The 25,228-nt window shown below is 42.0% G+C and overlaps 1 protein-coding gene across 2 annotated transcripts in view; it reads left to right on the forward strand.

The window, feature by feature from the left end:
- The window catches only part of LOC310859462 (protein kinase C alpha type-like), a 143,126-nt gene that overhangs the window by 88,731 nt on the left and 29,167 nt on the right, over window positions 1-25,228 (forward strand). The window contains exons 7-15 of one of the 2 annotated variants that reach the window (XM_083766012.1): window positions 7,760-7,916; window positions 10,106-10,240; window positions 11,683-11,776; window positions 16,915-16,944; window positions 19,335-19,478; window positions 19,817-19,990; window positions 23,218-23,309; window positions 24,131-24,193; window positions 24,577-24,715. In XM_083766012.1, coding sequence (XP_083622138.1) covers window positions 7,760-7,916; window positions 10,106-10,240; window positions 11,683-11,776; window positions 16,915-16,944; window positions 19,335-19,478; window positions 19,817-19,990; window positions 23,218-23,309; window positions 24,131-24,193; window positions 24,577-24,715 — 1,028 coding nt within the window. The remainder of the gene's footprint in view (window positions 1-7,759; window positions 7,917-10,105; window positions 10,241-11,682; window positions 11,777-16,914; window positions 16,945-19,334; window positions 19,479-19,816; window positions 19,991-23,217; window positions 23,310-24,130; window positions 24,194-24,576; window positions 24,716-25,228) is intronic. The other variant, XM_083766013.1, reaches the window with a different exon arrangement.

Consider the following 25,228-nt stretch of genomic DNA (forward strand, 5'->3'; position numbering starts at 1 on the left):
GAGGTTTCCACCGACAAAGATACGATATAGTACATTGTAACCTTACAGCTTGCTTACCAAGCCCCTCTACATCTTTATATTTGCTATAGATCAGGGGGTCTGGGACCCCAGGGAGGCCACCAAATATTTGTGTGATTGCGATAGGGACTTTTATTTCTACATTTACCACTTGAACCCCTGTATCCCTATTCTGGGGGCAACATTAGCCAAAAATAGCAGATCTACAACGCGCTGTGAGCTTGTAGGTCGGCTATTTTTGGCGAAGATGTATGGTATGGAAAAAAGAGCAGACTCTGAACCAAAGTACTGAACCAAAGGTCAAGTTTACAAAGTATTGAGGGTTTAAGACGTTATATGTCTGAATATACACATTTAACATGAATCCATTTTGTATTGGAGTGTGTCCCTTCTTTATCTCTCTCTCAGACATGGGGCCTTTGGCCTGAAAAACGTTGAAGACCCCTCATATAGGAGTCACACTGCTGCTATAAAGTACACCTCTGTAATTTTTTTGAGTGATGCAGCCACTCCAAGGAACAGAAATGTGTGTCCCTATGTCTGTCTGTCCCTACGTATGTCCGTCTGTATGTCTGTTTAGAGTACCAACAGGTGACAAAGTGGCGCTTCACACTGTGCACAGGTGCATGATGGGAAGCTGAGTTTTTAGCAGCCATTACGTGCAACATACTAGCGTCATGTCCAGGGCCCAGGGTACTTGTACATCAAGCAGCCACAGAATACAGAAACAGCAGATAGGCTCCTGCCCTATGGGCCTCATGGCTCGGCACGGCTTACTTACTTGATTTCTGGTGTTACAGTACAGTACAGTACAGTACAGTACAGTAACCCCCACATGGTAACTCTGTCATTTCTCGACACGGGGCGGGTCCCTGTCTTGCTGTTCTTCTGTCTCTGCCCTGTCTCTCTCTTTTTCTGTGGGGTTCTAGAACACAGTTCACAGTTCCTGCTGCCAGAAGTCATGTCATTGGTATTCCCGCTCTGTCACCTATTCCCCTGCTGTTCCACCTCTCACATTGCTGCCAATATTTTAACATGCTAGTCCTTTATTTGTTTGGTTTGCTGTGCTGTGTTTGTATCGTTATTTTCTTTCTTTCTTTCTTTCTTTCTTTCTTTCTTTCTTTCACTGTAGCCTTGGATCGTAAAAAGTATGTTCTGTTTTAAGAAATGGTGGTAATCTAGTAAAGTATTAATAATACCAATCTAGGTGTTCTAATCCACCGTGGTGCGTCTGGCTTAGTTGAGTGTCTATATGGCAATAATGACCATAAAACATTTGATTGAAATATTTTTAGAAACTGCAAAAAAGGGTATCTATTAAATATAGTGTATATTTACTCAATACTATTTTGACACAAATGTTTTATGGCCATGATTCACCAGGAGCCTGGATGGCTTGGTTCCATGCTTAAAATATTTGAAATGTGAAATCTATGGGGAAGAAAATATGGGTTTTCTACCACAAAATGTCCACCACTGCTATGCCCTATTACGAATAAAACTGGCCTGTGTTTGGGTGAGGGATTTTATTTTATTTAAAATCTCAGCTCCATTGTCGCTATAGGCTGTGGCCAGTACAGTAAATGTTAAAAATGGTAAATGGTGCATTTATATAGCGCCTTTATCCAAGGCACTTTACATAGATTGTGCATTACATACATCCATTCACACACACATTCATACACTGATGCTGGCGGAAACCATGCAAGGCACCAACCAGCACATCAGGAGCAATTAGGGGTTCAGAGTCTTGCTCAAGAACACTTCAACACTAACTCTGGGGGAGCTCGGGTTTGAACTGGCAACCTTGGTTACCATCCAGGCACTCTACCCCTGAGCCAACGCCGCCCCTACAGTACGTCCCCAACTTCATATTTGGGCAAGACTGGGCAAGTCAAGTCCTTTGTAGACAAAACAGGAAAGGGCGCACACCAGTGTTGGTGAGGTGCTGGCCTAAGGCAGTAAATAAGTAAAAATGAGAAAAAGGCCGCACACTCGTAGCCACGATGCTGTATATTTATTATTATCCAACGTTTCGACCTAGGAGGTCTTCTTATGGGAAAATGATTTTGTGTGCTGCCTTTTTCTCATTTTTACTGATCCAAAGTACTTTCCCATCAAGAAAAACAACGATATCAAGATTAAAAGTATGAAGTATGAAAGTATGAAAAGTTGCATTGAAGTAGTCATTATGTAAACATAGACAATTAATCACCCTCAGACTGAGCTAAAAGCGAGAGAGAAAAAGTGGGTCTTTGTTTAGGTTCAATTACAAATTTCCCAGTGGTGGGGCTGGACTTGATGTGTGGGAGATTGTTCTAACAATCTCCCAATGTAGGGGCAGCATGAGAGAAGGCCCGGTCTCCTTATCATATTGATGACGTCATTATTATTAGACCTTGAAGTCCTTCATCAAAAACTGCTGTAATGCTGTTCCTGTTTCATTTAATACTTAATTATACCCAAGGCCGAAAATGTGGTCAACCTGAACCCCATTTAGAGCAGGGGAATTAGACGGATTGCTCTCCTTAAACAAGGAGTGCCACACTGAATTATTTTACTTATTACAATATAAAACGACAAATCTAAAATGCAATTGCCTATCTAAAAATCCAATAACCTAAAAACATAAATCTAAAATCTACTATTATGATTGGTGATTTCTTGTATATCTCAGTTTGGCATGCTGGAGTGTCCAGGGCGTCTCCATTTCTTGTTTGTAGTAAGACCTCCTGTTTTGTGTTTCCCAGCAACTGTTAAGATGCCCTGGTTGCTGATGTGCTAACGTGTGTGTGTTTTTTTTACGAGTGTGTATCCATCTTTGAATGAAATATCAATGACGGAGTGAAGGGTTCGTGACACTTGAGGGACACACTTAAGAGCTGTTGAGGGCTCTTCACAAGTTTTGTGTGGAAAATGCTGTGTCAAACACCGACCAAGTGTCACGTTTTCCTGATCCTTCTCCATAACGACTTTGATTACCATATTTAGCCATTTAGCCTCCTCAGTCCAGTACAGAAGGAACGCTGCGCCTGCACGTCTTGACACTGCACACATGCACAACACATGAGCATGCACGCACGCCCTCACACAAACTAGACGCATCATTAGCTTGTATTATGGAGATGAGCTAAACCATAAAGTTCAAACTGGGTGGTCTCAGCAACAGAAAACAACAGAATGAGAATGAAAAATAGTGTAGTCTAGGTTTCCCCCTACAGGCCCAGGCTGGAATTACATCTGTGTCTGTTGGGAGGAGATTGCATTGGAAATGACCTTTTAATGGCACTGTAGCTAAAGTGATGATTTTCAACTGTATAGATAATTATGTAAATCACCCGATTTGCATCCTCGGGCACTGTGAGTTTTTGACTTTTCTTCTGCTGTTTATTGTCAGCAGAGGAGTGGCCTTACCTACCTAGTACCTACTTACAGTATACCCAGTCTGGCAGGAGGAAAACCTTTGGAGACTAGAAACTGTTTCCATTTTCCAGGAAAGACTGACTAATAGACCATATTCTCATGGCAGCTGTGTTGGCATTTCATTAACTTAATGGCAAGATGGGCACCATGTGAATATGGTCTATCTATATAACAGACAAGATGACCGCTAGGATTGCTTATTGGCTTCACCTGTTTCTTTACATGTGGTTGAAGGGCACCACCACATATCTGCTAGTTAGCCAACAGAAGAATTCTATGGGACACCTGCAAAGTTACCCTTCATTGATTTTCTTCATTGATTTTCATCATTCATTTAACTCTCATTCAACAAGTGAGCTTTTAGTTGGGAAACATATTGACAACTTTGGGTTGAATTTTAATCTTGTGGGCTGGATAGGCTACTGGATTTATTTTATCTCAAATAACTCAGTCATTGTAAATTATTGTTGGCTCTTCTCAAAAGTCAACATAATTGGAATTTGCAGATGACGTTATCATCATCATTATATTATTGTCTCCACCAGGCCGAAGGCATGTGGGGAGAGTATGTTTTGCACTCCGTCCGTCCGTGTGTGTGTCCGTGTGTCCGTGAACAGCTAATCTCGGCCACCGTTAACCCGGTCGATGCCAAATTTTGCACACACACTCCCTGGATGCCAACGATGAACCTCTGCCCCAAACTTTCCAGAACGGCCTGTTATAGCGCCACCAGGAGGCCGCTTTGTGCAAAACAACCCGGTCGATGCCAAATTTTGCACACACACTCCCTGGATGCCAACGATGAACCTCTGCCCCAAACTTTCCAGAACGGCCTGTTATAGCGCCACCAGGAGGCCAATTTGTGCAAAACAAGTTTTTGCACAGTACACCTACAGATTTTGTCCAAACATCACGCAAATTGGTACACAGTCTCTCTAGAGCCATTCAACGAAACCGGTCTTTCAGATTTCTCACACTCCATCCTGATTGGTTAAGATTGGCTTCCAAAGTTCACAGGAGTGCTGTACAAATCGCCACAACTCCTCAACGCAGCGTCCGATTGCGATGAAACTGTGCACGCATATTCCCACTAGGCTGAGGAAGAAATCCTGGTGGAGACCTGTGCCCAGAAGGGCACTTTTTCTAGTTTATATTATCTTCTACAAGCCACCAAATCGCTCTCTCTGCAGAATCTCTCACTGGGGCATAACTCCAGGAGCAATAGACCATAATAGTTCCAGATAGGTAGGTCTATCAGACACCTTAGAACAGGGGTCTTCAACGTTTTTCAGGCCAAGGGCCCTTAGCTGAGAGAGAGATGAAGCAGGGACCCCACTACAGTACATAAACAATTCATGTTAAATGTGTTTTTTTAACTTACTTAAATCCTCAATACTTTGTGAACGTGACCTTTAACTCTGTACTTGGTCTGCCCTTTTCTCCCTGTACACCAAACCTCTTTGCTGAAAATAGCCGATCTACAAGTTCACAGTTAATTTTAGAGAATGTAAAAAATGACCTGCAACGGTGATGATTCTGCGCATGTATATTGGTTTGCTTCATATTAATGAACCTTAGTGCCCCTATTCTGAGGTAAATATTCAGTAAAAATAGCAGATCTACAAGCTCAAAACAGGTTGTGTTGCGATACATTGTGAGCTTGTAGATCAGAGATCAGCTATTTTTGGCAAACAGATTTGGCGTTGAGCGGACTTACTATAGAGTCCTAGGAAACCCTGATCAACTAAAAGTATAGGGTTTAAATTGTTAAGCATAGGAATGCACTTAGCCATATTGGTGATCAGAGCAGCAACATAATTGGAGTCAAACATGCTTGTCTGAGTTATGCCCACTGCATTCAGGGTTTCTCCTTCTCACAGCCACTCACTGTCAACTGATTGGTCTAATGGACAGAAAGATTGTCAGTTAGATGGATGACTACTGGATTTATTTCTTCGTATCATGCAGTCTTTTAGCCTGTGTAAATGTGTTCATTATTATTGTGATGATATTATTGCGTTAGTCATTTCCCAATGGTATTATAATAACATATTCGTCTGGAGATATAGGAGGAGACGTGCTGGCAAGGCAATTTAGCCCTTTGCTAATTTGTTTTGTTACATTCTGTTCTCACTCAATCACATTATGGGAACTTGTGTCCAAATGTATTAAAGTGAAATTATGAGATTATTCTTCAGGGTCCATACGGTCTTTGAAGGCCCATTGTGTCCCTTGGGCCAAATGGCTGACTTCTCATCGCATTCACATCTTGAAACCTAATACACACATAAAGATGATTTCTTGCAAGACAAGCTTACATTTTTCAGATAATAATTTTCAGTATCCTGTTCCCCCTCAAGCATAATCTCTTTTTAACTCTCTCTCTCTCTCTCTCTCTCTCTCTCTCTCTCTCTCCCCCCTTAAATCTTAGATGTTTGTTTGTTTGTTTGTGTTTGTTTAAAAGCCTCTAACAAGACGTAGGTTTATTTTCTGGCTGTGCATTTTCTGCAGGATATTCTATCCCCATGCCTAGAGGGCGAGCCACAGCGACTTTTGCCCTTGTCAATGATCACATCATAAAAATAAAAATAAACAATTCTCCCGTTCTAGGCTGCAAAGAAGTGGAGAAGCTTGTTAATATTTCCATTCATTAGCCCTCTGCCAGAGGTTGTAAGAGCACATAAGGAGAAATTATTTGCACAGAGCCTAGCATAATGTATAATAAGAATGGTCAGCAGAGGCTGCATTTTATGTGCAGACTGAGACTTATCATTGGTTAATAAGAACAAACTATAAAATCATCAATGTATCCATCAAAATAGCTGGGGTACGACTTGAGAGTATATGACATCAATCTATGAGACCTATGTACTCAGGAAGGGGAAAAATATTGCTAGGGATAGAAGATCGTTTGTGCCCATAAGTATAGGACTTCTGAACAAGCAGGCCCCATCGAAATTCTGTGCATAAAATATAATCCAATGTGATGCCTCTTGGAAATATGACTGTTAGCCTTTTGTTTATTTTTCAATCTCTGCAAGAGAGGAGCTATGACGTATTGTCAGTGTGATCTGTTTGTATTGTGTAGATGTGTTGTTTTTTTGTTTCCCAATAACTGCTTGGCACAAAACACATTTCCGCAAAGACATCTATAATTTAAATGGTACCAATCAAGAGTCAAATATTAGATGATTGTGGGGGAAGACGTGGAATAACGTGCTCCTTCCAAGTGCTACGGATTTATTAAAACAGTCAAATAATAAGGATGTAGCCGTGTTGTCAGTTAAATTGAAATTAGTATTCCATTATAATAATTGTAGATTCAAATATTTTGTATATTGTATACCGGTACTCATTTTGTTGAGAGTCCAGTTCGGAGTTCATTTTGAAAGTTTCAGTTTCATCAAAACAGATATTACTTTTCTGCCTCCCTTTCCAAGTGGAACGTCTGTTATTATTATTAGTATCATCACTACTGTATTGTGATGGGCAGTGCCACTGCCACATGAGGAGGACATTCCCAGGGTCTCCGGGGTCAAGGGCTTGCCTGGCAAGGCTTAAGCCTGTCTGTCTGTGGAAATACTTGGTAATTGTGTGTGCGTCCGTGCATGTGTGCCCCTGCATTCATTCTCTTTGGGGATGTGTGTCCGTGTGCAGCGGTGTGTGAGACAGCACACATTTCCATGAGTGCTTTGTCTTTTCCATGTGTGTACAGTATGTGTGTGCATGCAGACTGCAGACTCTGTAGTCTGCATGCACACACATGTACACACTCTGTAGTACAGAGTGTGCTACCGTGCCTCTGCCTGTGCGTGTGAGCACGCGCATGAATATGTGGTTGCCAGGTCTGGCAGTGCTCCATGCATGGTTCACTGGCATCACTGCTAATGGGGTGCTAAGTCCTGGGTGTCTGTCTTTCTTTACAGAACAGCTAAATACAGAAACCCAGGGAGAGGGGAGAGTCGGCTCCCGCTCAGGAATTAGACCACGACAGTTTAGATACAGTGCTTTTATTACTCTCATCTTTTGTTTGAAGCTGTACACCCGTTCCCTGGATGTGTACCTACTCTTATTTTTGATTGCATTGTCAGAGACACAATTGTCGCTGTGTGTGGTTATAAATATAAACCATTCATTTGTCCATTCAGTGATTGATGAGCTACTTTATTTGTAGCCATATAGATTCATTGACCAAACATGCACAATTAATTATTATACTGTAAAGTGTACATGAAAATATCTGTTCAGAGGATAAAAAAACGAGTGCTTGCAATTAGTCTGTACAATAAGCCATTTTGCTGTCTCTCTCTTTCCACAGTGAAAGAAGGAAGGAATCTGATTCCCATGGACCCCAACGGCCTGTCTGACCCCTACGTGAAGCTCAAGCTCATACCAGACCCCAAGAGTGACACCAAACAGAAGACCAAAACCATCCACAACAACCTCAATCCCATCTGGAATGAATCCTTTAAGTTGTGAGTTGATGGGAAGTGGTGAAGGGTGACACCCTCCCTCACAGTCCCTCAGCCTGCTCAATTTGTTTAGTTAACTGTAACTAGTCCTTACCCATTCGAATATATGTACAGTGTGGGTAATGCGATTTAATCAATCATATTATTGATGTACTGTACTGTATGTATGTTGAGGTGTGTTGTAACTGTAGCCCATACGGTTTGAGAGAAAGTTTTCGCTTTTTCCCATACTGTATAAGTGCATGGGAAAATTGAATTTACTAATACATTTAACAAATTTAACAGCGTTAAATTTGTTAAATTGAAAAAGGGCTTCGTTAAGACCTCCATAATATATGTTTATTGGTAATAGGTTTTTCAACAATTGAGTACAGTTTGAACATACCATTTTTTTTCTCCCTCACCCCATCCCTCCCCCCAGTTATCGTCATCATCAAAACAATATAAAAAATAACATTAATAATTTAGTACAGACATACAAAAACAAACATACATACAGACATATGATATAAACAGGATACAAATATAATAATTTAAGCACAGATAACAAAAACAATATAAATAACAAAAAATAAAATAAAACAAAATAAATACAATTATGAGTTGGGTTAAGTCGAGTTCAAGAAATAGTCAGTCACAAGTTATGTTGGAAAAGATTGTGTTCGGAACGTTGTCATATATCACCCTCTATACACAGTTCTATCATTATGAGAATGCAAAAAACATACATAGTATTGATTCAATTAGTCTGTCGGAAGTACTCTCAGATTCTCAAAGTAGGTAATAAAGCTAGAAATTACCAGCCGGAAATTACTTGCCAGCTAGAAAAGAACCGTTCTGTTGAACCTCTAATTGTAAACTTTATTTTTTCCAATTTTAAAAATCCCATAATATCCTTAAGCCACATAGCTATAGAAGGGGAAGTTGGGGATTTCCATCCCAACAATATTCTACGTCTTGCTATCAGTGTGGCGAATGCTACCATATTAGACTGTTTCTGGGTTAGAAGTTCAAAATCTGATGGCACTCCAAAAATAGCGATCTGTGGTGACGGCTCCAAACGAGCCTCAAATATATCAGACAAAATCTCTAATATTTTAGTCCAATAATGTACCAGCTTCGGGCAAGACCAGAACATGTGTGTGTGATTAGCTGGTGAGAGAGCACATCTATCACATTTATCATCAATTCCAGGATATATTGCAGCAAGTTTAGATTTGCAGTAATGAAGTCTATGAAAGACTTTGAATTGAATGAGGCCTAGTCTAGCACATGATGTTGATTTGTTGACTCGATCAATAGCCACATCCCACCATTCATCAAGAAATGTTTAACCCAGCTCGGTCTCCCACCTATTCCTATTTTTGTCCATAGGGAGGATGTTTAATCTCATAAGAGATTGGTAAGTAACTGAGATTTGGCCCCTTTGCCCAGGATGCAGTATTAGGAGGTTGTCCCATGGTTTATTTGCTGGTTTCTCAGGGTAGGAGGGAAATAGATTTTTAACAAAATCTCTAACTTGAAAGTATCGGAAAAGATTATTGTGGGGTAGATCATATTTGGTACGAATTTTCTCAAAACTACTGAATACATTTCTCTCATAGAGATCTGAGAATTTGACAAGACCTTTATCTTTCCACTGTAGCCTGTGTGAAAATTCTGAGCGATTGGTGCAGCCAGTGAGGAGCAGCAACAGTGTTTCAGACATTCATTCAATCAGACAGACATTCAGACAGACATTCCGTTAATTATATGTTAGATAATTATATGATCGATATGAATATGCATGTTTAGTTATTGTCTCCGCCGGATCGAAGGCATGGCCGTGACTGTTTCCTGTCCGTTCTGCATGGGTACAATTTTGGCAATCCGTGCCTGTACCGTGAGGTACCCTCACAAAAAACAGTAATCCTGGTCTCTAAACTGGTGGAACGTGTTGGGTTGGCGGAGGGAGTGTAGATCCCAGGATTACATTAGATAATTGACAAAATGGGTTAATTTAATTATGGGAGAAAAAAAAATAAAGATAAAAAACAATCTATCTGCTCAAAGTCAATACACATCAGTGCAATATGAATATTTAGAAACGCCTGCAGTATTTTGTCTCAATTTAGCAATTGAGTACACTTTGAATGACATATTGACCCATCACTAACTTGTGCTGGTCTTGTGTTACCCTGTGTGTTGTCCAGCAAGCTGAAGGCTCAAGATAAGGACCGCAGACTGTCTGTGGAGGTATGGGACTGGGACCGCACCACCAGGAATGACTTCATGGGAGCACTGTCCTTCGGAGTGTCCGAGCTAATGAAGGCCCCTGCCGATGGCTGGTAGGTGTCATCCTACCTGTTGTAGCCATAGATATTTAAAAAATAGATGCCTCATTGGCCGCTGTGGTTCTTTGGAGCCATACAGTATGTGTGCAAGACAAAAAAAAAAAAAAAAAACCCAAAAAACGATAATGACTAATACAAAAATAAATTGAAATAAATAAACAAAGCCACTATGATGCTCCCGCCACTAGCCCCATGGCAGTCACCTTCAACATCGTGATGAGCACCAACATTCAGCACCATCAATACAACACCCCTTCATCAGTCTCTCTCAGTTTTTGACAAACTTAGTTGCTGCCCCACAACTGGTCCCTTTATTTGACCTAAATGTATTGCACAAACGGAACAAATTTTAATGTTACAGACCTTAGCCAGCAACTCTCTTTAATTGGTAATAGTTTTGGGTGGCATACTCATACTGTACAGTATATTTGGGAGGTTTCCTTCTCCTCCTTACTCCCTTTGGTCTCTTCTCAACTCTTCACAACAAGGCCTCGATTACTTTTCGACACTTTTTACAGCAGATGTGAAGATCCCTCAGTTTGTTAACGGGAAACCAGGAATTCTAACATTGCCTCTATATTTGTTGTAGGGCTAACCAACATTCCATTCCCAGCCAACACTGATCGTCTGTGTCTCTGAAACTCTATTGCGAACACAGAGGTTGTACTGATAATTCAAAATACCTGAGTGTGACAACTATAACTCTTACTTCCTGGTATTTAGCCTCTACCCTGAGTGGCTGTGACCTTGTTCTTGTATAGGGATTTTGACATCAGAAAATATGAGTCAGATTCATGTAATGGTGTCCATTGACTACTTGGCATGCCAGGCCAATGCTTTCTTGTGAATTACATCATGGGAATTCTAGGAACACAGAGAAAGTCTTAAATAAGTCTGAATTAAGCATAGTTGTTTCTTGTTTAGACTAAGGCAGTCGATTAACTGAAATGTGTATCAAACATGAGTGTTAGCCTTTAAGGTTAATGTGAGCAAATATAATCAGTAACTGCAATAATGAATAATGGAAACAGGTACAGGATTCTGAACTGTCAAATATGAAGAAAATTGACCAAGTTATTCATTTCTCATCTCCGCCCCTGTCTGTCTGTCTGTCTGTCTGTCTGTCTGTCTGTCTGTCTGTCTGTCTGTCTGTCTGTCTGTCTGTCTGTCTGTCTGTCTCTGTCTGTCTCTGTCTGTCTCTGTCTGTCTCTGTCTGTCTCTCTGTCTCTCTGTCTCTCTGTCTCTCTGTCTCTCTGTCTCTCTGTCTCTCTGTCTCTCTGTCTCTGTCTCTGTCTCTGTCTCTGTCTCTGTCTCTGTCTCTGTCTCTGTCTCTCTCTCTGTCTCTGTCTCTGTCTCTGTCTCTGTCTCTGTCTCTGTCTCTCTCTCTCTCTCTCTCTCTCTCTCTCTCTCTCTCTCTCTCTCTCTCTCTCTGTCAGGTACAAGATGTTGGCCCAGGAGGAAGGAGAGTATTACAACGTGCCCATCTCGGAGGAGGATGATGGCAACGAGGAGCTGAGACAGAAATTTGAGGTGAGGACTGGGATAGAAGAAACGAACACCATGTTTAGCTGTCATTGCTTACTGCATAGAATGTTAGGTGAAAGTTTGACAAAAGTCTCATCAAGAGTGTGCAGTTTGTGTGTTTCAAAAACGTGAATGTGAAGCTTCACAGTACACAACACTATTATACTTCACCTCCGTTGTTTACATTCTTCTGGTTGTCTCTTACAGTATGTTTTTGTTTGTTGTTTATGTATGTACATGTTGTGTGAAACGTAAGGTGACAATATTGCTGTGTCACAGTGAGTCTGTTAGCGCCACGGGTTTCACAGAGATAAAGTCCACTTAGCCTGCTAAACCCATGAAGGCTACCCCTATGCCTTCCCTAATCCACTCCAATCTAACTAATCACACCTAGTTAAACCCTGACAGTTGCGTCTTCATCCTGTTTCGACTGTCATTTCTCCGCATGACAGTGCGGGCGGGGCCGCCCACAACTTTGACACCTGATGCAGCAGCATCTGGAGACGATAATTAACTGCTACAGGTTCCTGTCAATTAAAAGTGACAGCCTGACAGTCGCACCTCTTGATGACCTCTGTTAGCTCACCAGGGTCATCACTTGATCTCTGTCATTTGAGCACTGGCTCTGTGCCCAGCTTCCTTTGATCATTTTACATTTCTTAAATATAACTGAGCTTCTCCTCGAAATGAAACCCCCTAAAGTGGATGTGTACTAATGTAGAATGAAGGGACCAACACATTATCAGTCGAGACTTGTTTGTTCGGCCCAAAAAAATGTGTTTATTGTCATGAGTTGTCACCTGCCGAGTTGGCTTTGTCCGAGGCTTTAAAGGTCTTTAAATAAATACTTTTTGAAGCGTCTATGGGAAAAATGAATGGGGAATTATTTCCTGGTGCCCTCGTCGTTCTGAACTGCGACACTCTATAGAACTAGTATCTCTGCTCATTAGAACATTAGCAAACAAACACTGAAAAACACACATTCACATAATTTCTCGCACCCATAGCATGCATGCACTCTAAATTCACACAGGATACAACTTGATCCCTCATAAAAGGTGTTTATAACTACTCTTTTCCTGCCTGCAAGCTGTGACATCTCGCTGCCTGATCTGGTGTGAAATCATCAAACAAGCAACATTGTGAATCTGTAGTAAAAGAGATGACTCTAGTGGCATTTATTCCCTCTGTATTAATTCAACATAATAATTCAAAATATCTTTTGAATGAAAGAAAGATTTATCAATTTCAAAATACTGTATGAAAGCCAAATAGTTGTTGTTGTTATTGTGGACTCGCTCTGGCGAGCACACACTTGTTCTGTACAGTTTATATTTATTTATTCTAAGTTTTGCCACTTTTTTTGGCATCCTACTACTTCCACTTACTTTATGCTAGAAATTTATTTCAAACTTCAACAGTTTATGCAGTTGTTATTATTGCTTGTACTTTTCTTTCCCTAGGATAGGTACCCTCACAAAAAACATGCAGTAATCCTGGTCTCTAAAACTACCTCCCCCTGGCCAGCCGGGGCGCCTGATGGGGAAAGGAACTGGTCGGAATAACGTGTTCCTTCCACGCGCTACGTCCGGCCGGGGAAACTCTCCCCTGTCAGGTGAAAAGAAGCAGCTTGGACTCCTCATGCATAGAAGGAAGCATGATGTCAGTCCACTGCCCCCCCCAGGTTGGCAGAGGAAGCGTAGCGCCCAGGATTACATTAGATAATTGACACTGGGTGAAAAATGGGTTACAAAAATCGTGGGATAATAGGAAAGAGACTCGATATTGTCTGTGATTTTGGATATTGTCTATATATATATATTCTATTCCTGTTTTTTAGAGTAGAGTACTTTGATTGGCTCCCACGAAGTGTCCCATGGGAGTTTGGTTGGAACAAATTGAGAGGTGTTAGTAGTGTCCGGTTAGCTCTGTCGGTAGAGCTCTCGCCTTTGGACCACAAAGGTCACTCATGGATTCGATCCCGAGCACCGCCAACTCCGTGTATATGAGTAGCATGGCTTGGGTGCAGCACGTTCTGCGGTAAGTACTGGGAGCGCATTGTAACGGGGGACAGACTACCGCGTGTTACCGACTGATACCGACAATAAGCCTCTCCCGGCCTACTTGAGTACTCTAGTACCCTATTCATAGTCCAGATTTGGTTGAAGAGGTGGCCACCTATTCAGTGGTCACCACACCAGAACGGTGGTTTTGATGGCGCTGCTCATAGTCCATCACCGTGCTCATACCCTCCATGGCCAACACTTCCTCAAATTCATCCATTGTGTTCCCTCTGCCTTCTCTCTACTGCCTATCTGCATCTATTCTATTCCTTTCTGGTCCTTTTCTGTTCCTTTCCTATTCTATTTCTGCGCTGTCTCTATTATTTAATTCCTTTGTTCTCTCATTCTCTCGCTGCTCTGTTTCGGGAGTTTGTTTGTTTTTACATCGGGAGCTCAGCTTGCAAAACCAAGGGGGCCTCTCACCCAACTTTTGTTGTGTTATGAGGTTTTGTGTGTGACTGACGGCACCTATTGGACATAATGTAATACCTAATGTGTCAATTGGTCAATTGAATAAATCCAGCATTTTAACAACACGTCGTCTGGACATAACAACTTCTAGACCAATCACATTGCCTGGAGTGAGTGAGAGAAGGGCTGGGGAGAGCGGTGGTTTGCTCTTCACTGCGGCTCAGGCTCATGTTGTTAGTTTTTGGTGATAGCGATGGTCACCTCTTCACCGAAAGCTGGAGTATGAATAGGCCTTTAGTAGACACCTTTATGAACCGATTTGTGAAGAAAGCGTTTATTTTGCAGATTGGTCAAAATAATTTGCTAACTTTCCCTAACTATGCTCATCTGATCTTGACATTAGACAACGTTGCTGCTGCTCTGTTTTGAAGTAAATGTAATGTCTTATTTTGATGAAAGTGGGCCAGACAGGACTTTTATTAATTTCAGGCATGGATTGAATTAATTACATTTAGTTTAGTGTGAAAGCTTTGCCGAGTTCTGGCATGACTTCTGTCCTTTCTAGGGTGGCCATTCAGTGACAAGCAGTTCATATTTACACTTTGTCAACTTTGCCTACTGTTTGCCTACCCCGTTCAATTGCTGGACCAAAAAAGCCCTAAGAATTACGTATCCAAGGAGTAGTCCTCTGTATCCCTACTGCAACTTAATTTTGACAAATTCAACAGAACTCATTATTGAGATATAGCAGCTATTCCTGTCACCCTGTTACTTTAACAAAATGACTTGGACCAGGTACTGATAATTGCACTTTACATGGAACTGAAAACTGGTCACCCTTTTGTCTTGATGTTAACTTTGGTATAACCAGACTTTGGCATGAAGTCCAGTGTTCATTCACCACTCCCGAATTGAGAACTGCATTGCAAATGTGTGCTCATGTGTTCACTTTTGAGTCTTTCTCGCCCTGCTGTGTGTCTCCCCTTCTTTCTTTCTTCCCTCAGCTTCCTGTTCTCTCCTGCGTGTTTGGAGGGCGAGACCTACGAATGTTTCTTCCTTTTGCCTTTGTCCAATCTAACGCCTGAGTTTCTCTCCTCCTCTCTCCTCCCCCGCCCCCCCTCGCTCTCAGGACTGCCAAATTAAGCGAAAGGTAGCTCTCCCGTCTGTCCTCTTTGTCCTTCTCTTCGCTGGTGTTCCTTGTCCTCTCCTTCCCTCTCATCTCCTCCCCTCTCACATTTGTTTTCTCTTCCTGGTTTTATTTCTTCTTCTCTCTCTGCTGCTTTCACCCCCCCTCATCTTACAGTATGCGGTGACTTCTTGTTCTCTCCACTCGTTTAAAAAATATTTGTATGTGGTGTCATGCCTCTGCAAAGCAAACCAATTCACTAACAATAATTGTATTCAAGGACATGGCTAAATAATAGAAATAAATTAACAGAACCCTGTATGACATTCCTGCGGTAAACCATTGTCTGTACTCTGTAGTAGCTCCTTTCTTTCTCCACAAAATCAGTTTCAACTCGACTGTTTCAACTTTTGTCGCTGTCACAAGGGCCAGGATATGGAAATCATAATTACAAAAGCATTGAGTGATTATTATTTTTTACACATTGTTTAGATGTAGGCTACAAACAACACATGCTGTTATAGTCAGGTATGATCATGTGATTATTATTACAGACCACAACAACTCGTTTAGCTACAGCCTCGGGAGCCTTTCTATCTTTCCATCTATGTTTGTTCATGTCATTCTTCTTCTACCTCTTTTCCGGCATTACTAGGGAAGGTTTGAGAGAATAATGTCCATCTATAAAGTCTAATGAGCAACAGAATAGAGACAATAGGCTACAGATGTTTAGGAGTTATAAACCCCAAACCAAACTCCTCTGGTAGGAAAATGATTCTTAGTACATTCCAACACTAGAATGATCACAATTGTATGTTGTATGTATACATTTTGTTCTGTCTGTCTGTCTGTCTGTCTGTCTGTCTGTCTGTCTGTCTGTCTGTCTGTGGTAATATTCCTGTCATTATGTGAATATCTGCACTTTTTTATAACCACAAACAATACCACCTATGACTACTAGATGTCACCATTGCGTATCAATAGAAAAGTGTATGTTCGTGCCAGCAATAGCTTTACTGCTGCGTTTACTGTCTGTCTGTCTGTCTGTATGTGTTTTTCCACTGTCTTTCATTCTTTATTCATTACTTGTTTAGTTTCTTCTCATTTTAAAGCATCAGTCTTCAAAACATACTGACTGCTTCATATCTTAGGCACGTGAAATTGATAGAGAAATCCATATATTGGCTAAATATACATTATAATTTCATACTACGTAAGTAAGCAAGTAAGTTAGAGCTTGATTCAAGGTCAGTCTGTCAATCTCTATGTATCTGTATGTACTGTAGTGTAGTGTCAGTATTATTTTGATTGAAACACACAAAGTGAGACAGGAATTTTGGCCCTACGGTTCTCAAACCTTTTAAGACCCCAATAACTGACATTATACAAATGGAGGTTACAATTGCACTGTGTCAGATTTATAGACCTGTAGCCAGGCCCCCTCATGGACCCCTGGGGTCCCTGCCAGGACCCCACTTTGAGAACCAGTGCAATTACCTGAAGCGAGTGGGCCACTGTGCCTCACTTCTCCCCTGTGGTTTCAGGGCCAGGCAGGTGTGAAGAAGTCTGATCAGGTGCGTCTGACAGGAAGGAAGTAAGGCTGCTCGGCTCGGCTCAGCCAGGCTCGTTTCATTGGCTAAAGCTTACAGGTGTGCTGTGGTCCTGTGTGGTCTGGTTTGCTCCGCTTTGTGATTCTCTGCCGCTCCCAGTAGCAGCAGACTTTGGTTGATGGCATTAACAAAACTAAAACTGCTTGGCAAACCAAGTTTTCTCTCTCTCTCTCTCTCTCTCTCTCTCTCTCTCTCTCTCTCTCTCTCTCTCTCTCTCTCTCTCTCTCTCTCTCTCTCTCTCTCTCTCTCTCACATACACTCTCACACTCTCTCTCACTCTCTCCCACTCTCCCACTCTCTCTCTCTCTCTCACTCTCTCATACAAGCCAGTTGTTGAAGTAGTCGCTTCAAGTTAGTAAGTTAGTAAGCTTGTTTGTGTGTGTAGCACTGTAGGTTGCTGTGTGCTTTATGACGAGATATGGCTATAAGGTAAATTTGTAAGATCATCACTTGATATTCATTATTCATTATTTATTTTATTACATTTCTTAAAACCATGATATTTGGCAATGACAATGACCTTTTATCAGAAACGACAATAAAGGTGGTTGCACACTGGGCGCGTTTTTTGGAAAACCGATGGAAAAACGTAGCTAAAAATCCGAAAGACGCAGCAGTGTGCAGGGACCTTAACTGTACATTTTCCTTATGGGAAAATTAGGTAGTTCAAGTACAACTGCAAGTATTTTGTAAATAATTCATTAAAATAATGATTATATTTACCTTGTATTCAGCAGAGTGGCGTTACAGAAGTGGTGCATAACTGTACTGACAAAACCATACATGTCTCTGAAATTGCTATCACAGCATAACAACTGTAAGACACAGCTCCGCTGTCTTTTCAGTTCAAATACAAGCTGAATAGAATTTTGTAATTAGTAATTAGTAAATTATTTTCGTGTTCAAATGATCAGTTTTTCGCCAAATTATTTCATTAGGTACTGTACCTTGTACAGTATTTCCATTGGGATCATGGGCTTTTCATGGAGTGTCATTGATTTTGCTATGGGAAATGAGCCTACTGTACTTCTACAGTCTGTGCACGAAGAGAGGGAGGGGGCATCCCACACATGTTCTGGAATTTCACTTTTGGTAATTATACAACTTGAGCAAAAAGTAATTATGATCCACACGTAGCCACTATGGCCCACTCTTCTAGCTTGTATTAGTGAGAGTGTGGTAAAACCTTTAGCATGGGTCTTTCGTCAGACGTCAGACGTTTGTGAATATTACGGTGAATGTTGCAACACATGTGGTGGTATTTGTGGAGTAAGAATGATTTCAATGCTTCCTTATCAACTGCTGTGTGTGTGTGTGTGTGTGTGTGTGTGTGTGTGTGTGTGTGTGTGTGTGTGCGCGCCTGTGTGGGCACGTCTGTGTGTATGTTTCAGGTTAAAGTAAAACACATCGAACATTCTTATCTTGTGTAAACATAATCCCATTCTTAGATTAAGCATGGATTGGGTGTGATGGCAATTATTTCTCTTCTTTGAATGGAGGTCTACATACTGTAAAGGTGTGATGATGACCTCTCTTTGTCTTGACATGCATGTCATTTGAAAACTACAGTCTGGTAATACTTTGTAATCATTTAATTGACCATTGAGAGCACAGTATCGTCAAGGAGAATCAGCCATTTGCAGACATTTCACAGTAAGGCATTTTGGTTCATGGTTGGCCAGGTACAAATTGTGCGTCACAGCTAATATGCAGTAGGAATCAGATGAAAGAAACAATTGAAGAAAGTGGCTAAGGCGTCGTTTTTTTGGTAATGGAACCAAAACTATAGAACATATGTTTAAATAAACTTGAGTATAATAAATAAATAAAAATGAAATGTCATGCGATATATGCTCCCATATCTTTCTGTTGAAACCACCTCAGGACATCTGCAACATAATAGCACATCTGTTTGATTCCCTTACATTCTGACTCCTGCGACAGGATTGTTAATGACTGGATGTTCTGTGCGGCTGAGTTTTGTTTTGGTTCACATTGTTGTTGTTTTTTTTCTGGATAATGTGATGGCATTTAGTTATTATGTCATTAATTACAATCATCCAAGTTTTTTTTTTCTTACCCAAACTACATACTCCAGTTCAAGTCTCTGCATTCTAACTAGCTGTCAACATTGTGTGTGTGTGTGTGTGTGTGTGTGTGTGTGTGTGTGTGTGTGTGTGTGTGTGTGTGTGTGTGTGTGTGTGTGTGTGTGTGTGTGTGTGTGTGTGTGTGTGTGTGTGTGTGTGTGTGTGTGTGTGTGTGTGTGTGTGTGTGTGTGTGCTGTACTTGTGCACATTCTCACTTGACGCACATGTTTTCATGAAATGTCCGCTGCACTGTCCTTTTGAGTGCAGAAAGCCATGGGCCCTGCGAAGAAGCCCACCAGCCCGACAGAAGAAGACGACCAAAACCGCACCTCCTTCTTGAGCAGCCTGGACCTCGTGAAACTCAATGACTTTGAGTTTCTGGCTGTGCTGGGGAAAGGCAGCTTTGGCAAGGTGAGAGGAAGAACATGCATACACGCTCACAGACTGTACAAAATCCCCAAATCGCAATACAATTTCAACACTGTAGACATGCTGGCTTTCTCCATCACTGTCAACAAAGGTCCGTGGCCAAGACAAAGAAAGAGTTGGCATCTACAGTATACATTCCTCATACTGTACTCTGCCTTCTCAAAGAGAAAGACGTGCAACAGCATTTAGTTTGTTTGTGGGCCCCCCACTTTCTTAGACGGAGCTGTCCCGTTTTGGGGTGAATCCTACAAATCACAACGTGGTCACGGCATTAGGGACTATCCCATCATCTCTGTGTGTGTGTGTGTGTCTCTCTGTAGGTGATGCTGGTGGAGATGAAGGACACAGGGGAGCTGTATGCCATAAAGATCCTGAAGAAGGATGTGGTGATCCAGGATGACGATGTGGAGTGCACCATGGTGGAAAAGAGGGTCCTGGCACAGCAAGGCAAACCGCCCTTCCTCACATACCTGCACTCCTGCTTCCAGACCGTGGTATGTACAGTATGGTATAGCAGCATGGCCGAGGTTTGATTGATTGAATACTTTATTGGCAGAAATGTAATCAGTACAGGGTACAGGTCCACTTCTTTATGTGAGATATCATCAATTCGAATAATAATAATAATAAGGGTAACTAGAACTGCACTCTGTCGAGTGCATACTTGCTTGTTGCACACTAGTAGGCCATAAATGGCCAACTAGTGCGCAAGCAGAGCGCGCAAGTCCTTTCGACCGCTGTAAACTGTCAAATCTCAGTATCTCTGTGAAGGAACGTTTGAAATGATTAATGTTTAGATGTAACTATTTGCTACCTACTTTATACATATAAACATCTAGTATTATTAACAGTTTCCGTGCTTTGAATGGATTACTCCAGGTTAATGTCGCTGCCATATCGGACATACGCGACTTTTGTTTTATGTGTTTAATCCGCCGCAATGTAATAATTAAAAAGAAAATCCGTCTTCGCCGCGGAGAAAGAGAGTAGATGCATCTGTTCTGATGAGGAAAACGGAAATCGTCACATGCTGTGGGCTGCTAGGGCTTCTGGGAAATTGAGGCCAATGCAAACGAATGGGGTTCAACGCCTCATGGAGGAGGCTCCTGTGCTGCGTCTTCCGGGTGTACCAAGATGGCGGGTGGTCCTGCCGTTCATAACAAACGGGGGAAGCTTTTTTCGCTCGATTTTCGCGGATTAAAAGCCCAAATAATTCAGCGTATGCTCTAAAGGTAATACAACAATCTCGGCAGTGAAGGGGGGTTGATTAAAAGTCTGGTAAATCGTTTTCCGTAGTCAAGTTTCTATCTATATAAGAAATACTGTTTTATCGTTGTAGATATATTCTGGATCCCTTTTTAGTTTTTCAGAGACAAATAAATCATTGATATGTGTGATATCCCCCAGCTGTTCCGCCATTTGATGTTTATGCAAGAAAACAGTAAAACTGTGCCTGGTTTGCTGGGACCAAATGACCACAAATGACCATATTTCTTACGTCATCATTAAGAGCTAGTCATACATATACACACCACGTACTCTGGTCCCAGCAGATCAGGCACAATTTGCTATTTTATTTTTACTGATTATGTATATAGTATACGTATGACTAGCTCTAAATGATGACGTAAGAGATATGGTCATTTGTGGTCATTTGGTCCCAGCAAAACAGGCACAGATTTGATGTTTTTCTGCATAAACATCGAATGGCGGAACAGCTGTCACGACGGAGGAGACCGGGCGAAAACATTACTTGCGCGCTCTGCTTGCGCAAGTAACTATGGAATCGTGCATTTCCCGTCAGTGTGTTGGTTGGTTGGTCGGTCACCAGTGTGTTGGTCGAGCACCATATATGGTGCCCAGGTCTCGTGACATGTGGAGACCCTGGTGTCATAGTAAATGCGACCTGCTGTCACAGTTAAGCCCATATGTGGAGATCCCTGATGTCATCAATATTGGCCAGCAACTCTACATCTACTGACCTCAAACCTCAAACCCTTAGATCTCCATATATAGATATATGTCAGAACCTGTTCTGACATTCCATGTGTTGATCCTTCCCCATCGATCCTTCCTCTTCGATGTTTCCCTTTTGACTTATACCGGTCCATTCAAATTTCAAACTCTAGACGTGCCTGCCCCAAAGTTATTAGTGCAGCCGCGCCCGGCAGCTGGTGAAAACTAGAGCACTCAGGCGCCTTACTGGTAATAATTAGACATTTAATTTAATTGTTTGCTCAAACACATCTACAATGTAAATGTCAGGCTTATGAAGGCCAACTGTGGCCATAACGTAATTGTTTTCTGTGTTTTAAAGTAAACTACACACTTTGGAACAATGCCGTTGCGTGGACCTTTATTCTCTTGAACTGTCATTCCAGCAATGATTTGAACTCTTCTGAACGCATTATGAATGTGCCATGTGTTAAAGTCCAGTCCACTCCACACCAATGCAACTCCTTGCAACATGCCACTACTTGCAAACATTATCCCCAATGGCAGTTGGCAAGTTGCATTAGTGTGGACTGGCCTTAAAACCATTTTGTTGCAAGGAGTTGCGACCAGTTGCATTGGTGCGGTCTGGCCTTTAGAGGTGATATGTCTGTGAGAGGCAGGTTTATTTGCAGAAACATCCTGTCTCAGAATGGAGCAGGCTTAAGCCTAGCTTGATTTCTGGTCTAGAGCGGGGGATGCCACTGGGATCACAGCGGTGGATCCTATTGGTTCACAGATCTGAGCACCTGCCACTGAACACTGACGTCACCACATTTGGAGCGACGCCCCTCTGCGCTGTAGTTCACTCCCACTCCTAGACCAGGAAATGTGGCTCGTTTGCCCAGGCTTTTCTTTTTCTTGTGAAGATGAAACGCACGCGTTCTCGGAGGCTTGCTTAAGCCTTATGGCTTTAAAGTTGTAGGCGAGTCATCAGATCAGCCCCACCGTGATACAAGCGCAAGACCGACACAGGACGCCCCCCCCCCCCCCGCCCCTTCTCTCTCTCTCTCTCTCTGCGTGCACACACACAGGAATAGGCTACACACATACATGGCGAAATGTTTGTCATAGCGTAGCCTACGTATGCTATAGACAGGACGTTAAATCTTGATTTTCATGACATAATTCTCTGTCTGTCTCCATATGTGCACTCACGCACGCACACACTGACACACAGCGTACGAGGTACAAAAGTTTGCAGCGTTTATTCCGATGCGTGACAGCAATATTGGGCTAATTTAGCTACCAATATGTACGACACAGGGATTTACCGACGGAATAAAGGTTATATATTTTATCATCTGATCATATCGATACAGTCGACAGAGACAGACAGCAGTGCTGTGAGCAGTGAGCACAGCTGTCCTGTGCTCTTAATGGCTATAATACCTTCTCGGGGCGTAGTCGCAACCCAGTTCATACTGTATGATGTCCAGTCGGCGACAGAATCAAATATCAAACCTGCTAGTTATTCAGAAACACTCAGGAAGGCATCGAGTGCTTTTATCGGCGCTGGATCTTCTCGCAGCTCCTTTTACACCCAGCAAGCAAAATCTTGGCGATCAAAGCCCGATCTTGCGTCAGATCGGGAGTTTTGTCGGCAAGCGCCAAAAATGCCCCCCGACAGAATAATCGGAGGAAATATCGTGCAGTGTGCACGAGCCATAATAGCAGTCCTACAAGCAGAATGTGATGAGCTTACTTGACTTTTCTCATTCTCTCTCAGGACCGTCTCTACTTTGTCATGGAGTATGTGAATGGAGGAGATCTCATGTACCATATCCAGCAAGTGGGCAAATTCAAGGAGCCCCAGGCAGTGTAAGTGTTGTGTTGCATCAGTTGTACTTGTTGTATTCCATCAGTATCAATGGACTGCACACTCCAGGGAATAGAAACGGACAAGTTATTTCATTCATCAACTTATTTATTAGCACTATATATATATATATATATATATATATATATATATACAATTATATTTAAAAAAAATATTCTGATGTTTTTCTCTTTTTTGGGGGTTTGGCCTCTCCTTCTGCACCATACTCCTTGCTGTTCGCGCGCTGCCGTTCACTTCCTTGTTTAGCGCTCAGAAAGAAAGGCTCGTAGTGCGTAATCTAGGGAGCTCTCCGTGGTTTTGACCGGATGGGTATACTTCTGTCTTCATTTCTGCCTCTCGTTTAAAATATTAACACTTTTAGAGAGACTTTATCGTAATCAACGCAAGGTAAAGTAAGCAACATTATGCCTCCCGGTTTTTGTACGGAACGGAAGGGGCGAGGCTTTCAGAGTAAAAGCTGCCATATCTGCCCGGCACCCCGAGCGGCAAAATAATACTTTCTGGCCTTGACTGCCCCTACATCCAAACAGAAAAGTCCTATCTGATTGCATTAAACTACGTTAAACTCACTTTGCAACTTAATTTGCCACTTACATTATACATGCGGATACCCTCTATTGCACGATTAATATCTATTTCAACGTACATATTTATTTATAAAAGCTTGTAAAAGTAAGGCTTTGCTCTCGTGACAACTTTATATATTTATATACACACGCACGCACGCACGATGTGCGCGCGTGCGCCTGTCTACTGTCCAGTGAAGGTGTTTTGATGTTGCTCTCTCTGGATGTCATTACAGGTTCTATGCAGCAGAGATTGCTATTGGCCTCTTATTCCTGCACACAAAAGGAGTCATATACAGGTGTGTACCTACAGTATGACAATATGGTGTCTATTCATCACATATGTACGTTGCCCTCCAGTTCAAATTGAATGACAATATTACAAGACAAGTTGGGTCAGCCATATTTGTATTGAGAAATTAGACAATAAAATAATGTTTAAACACAAAAAAAACAAAGGATGTTACTCTCCCTGTTGCATTGTAGCTCTGGTGTACTGTGTTCATGGGTACATTTGTGATATTCAATAAATTCATGAATCAATTTTAGGGAAAGAAGAGCTTACCCACTCACTCACCCTGCTAAGGCCTAAACCATTAACCATTTAACCAAAATGTGGGTTAAAAGTAATAATCCTAAATAGCAAGTGTAGTAGATGAAAACAAGAGCCTTGTCCCTACAGGGATCTGAAGCTAGACAATGTGATGCTGGATGCTGAAGGACACATCAAGATCGCTGACTTTGGCATGTGTAAAGAGAACATCGGCGAGGGAATGACCACACGCACCTTTTGTGGCACCCCAGACTACATTGCCCCAGAGGTAAGGACCTCACTCTGTGTGTGTGTGTGTGTGTGTGTGTGTGTGTGTGTGTGTGTGTGTGTGTGTGTGTGTGTGTGTGTGTGTGTGTGTGTGTGTGTGTGTGTGTGTGTGTGTGTGTGTGTGTGTGTGTGTGTGTGTGTGTGTGTGTGTGTGTGTGTGTGTGTGTGTGTGTGTGTGTGTGTGTGTGTGTGTGTGTGTGTGTGTGTGTGTGTGTGCGTGCTCTCACTGCTCTGTTATATGAGGTCATGTAACAGTCTAATCTAAGCGCCCTCATGCTCCACATCACCAGACACCGCTCCAGTACAGAGTGCAGACACGCATGGGCTACGTGCACACTTGCAAATGGACAGACATACAGTATCTGTGTCCCCTGTACAACAGTACACAATATCGCTGTGATGGTTACGACTGGCTGCACAAGTTGACAACAGACCTTTACAAAATAAGTTAGATTGCGCATTGGACTTATTTTAACTGGAAAGGCATCTTGCCACAATGTCAAGTTTTATAATT

This window comes from Protomyctophum parallelum (assembly GCF_964188405.1).
Source record: "Protomyctophum parallelum genome assembly, chromosome: 5".
Taxonomy (NCBI): Eukaryota; Metazoa; Chordata; class Actinopteri; order Myctophiformes; family Myctophidae; genus Protomyctophum; species Protomyctophum parallelum.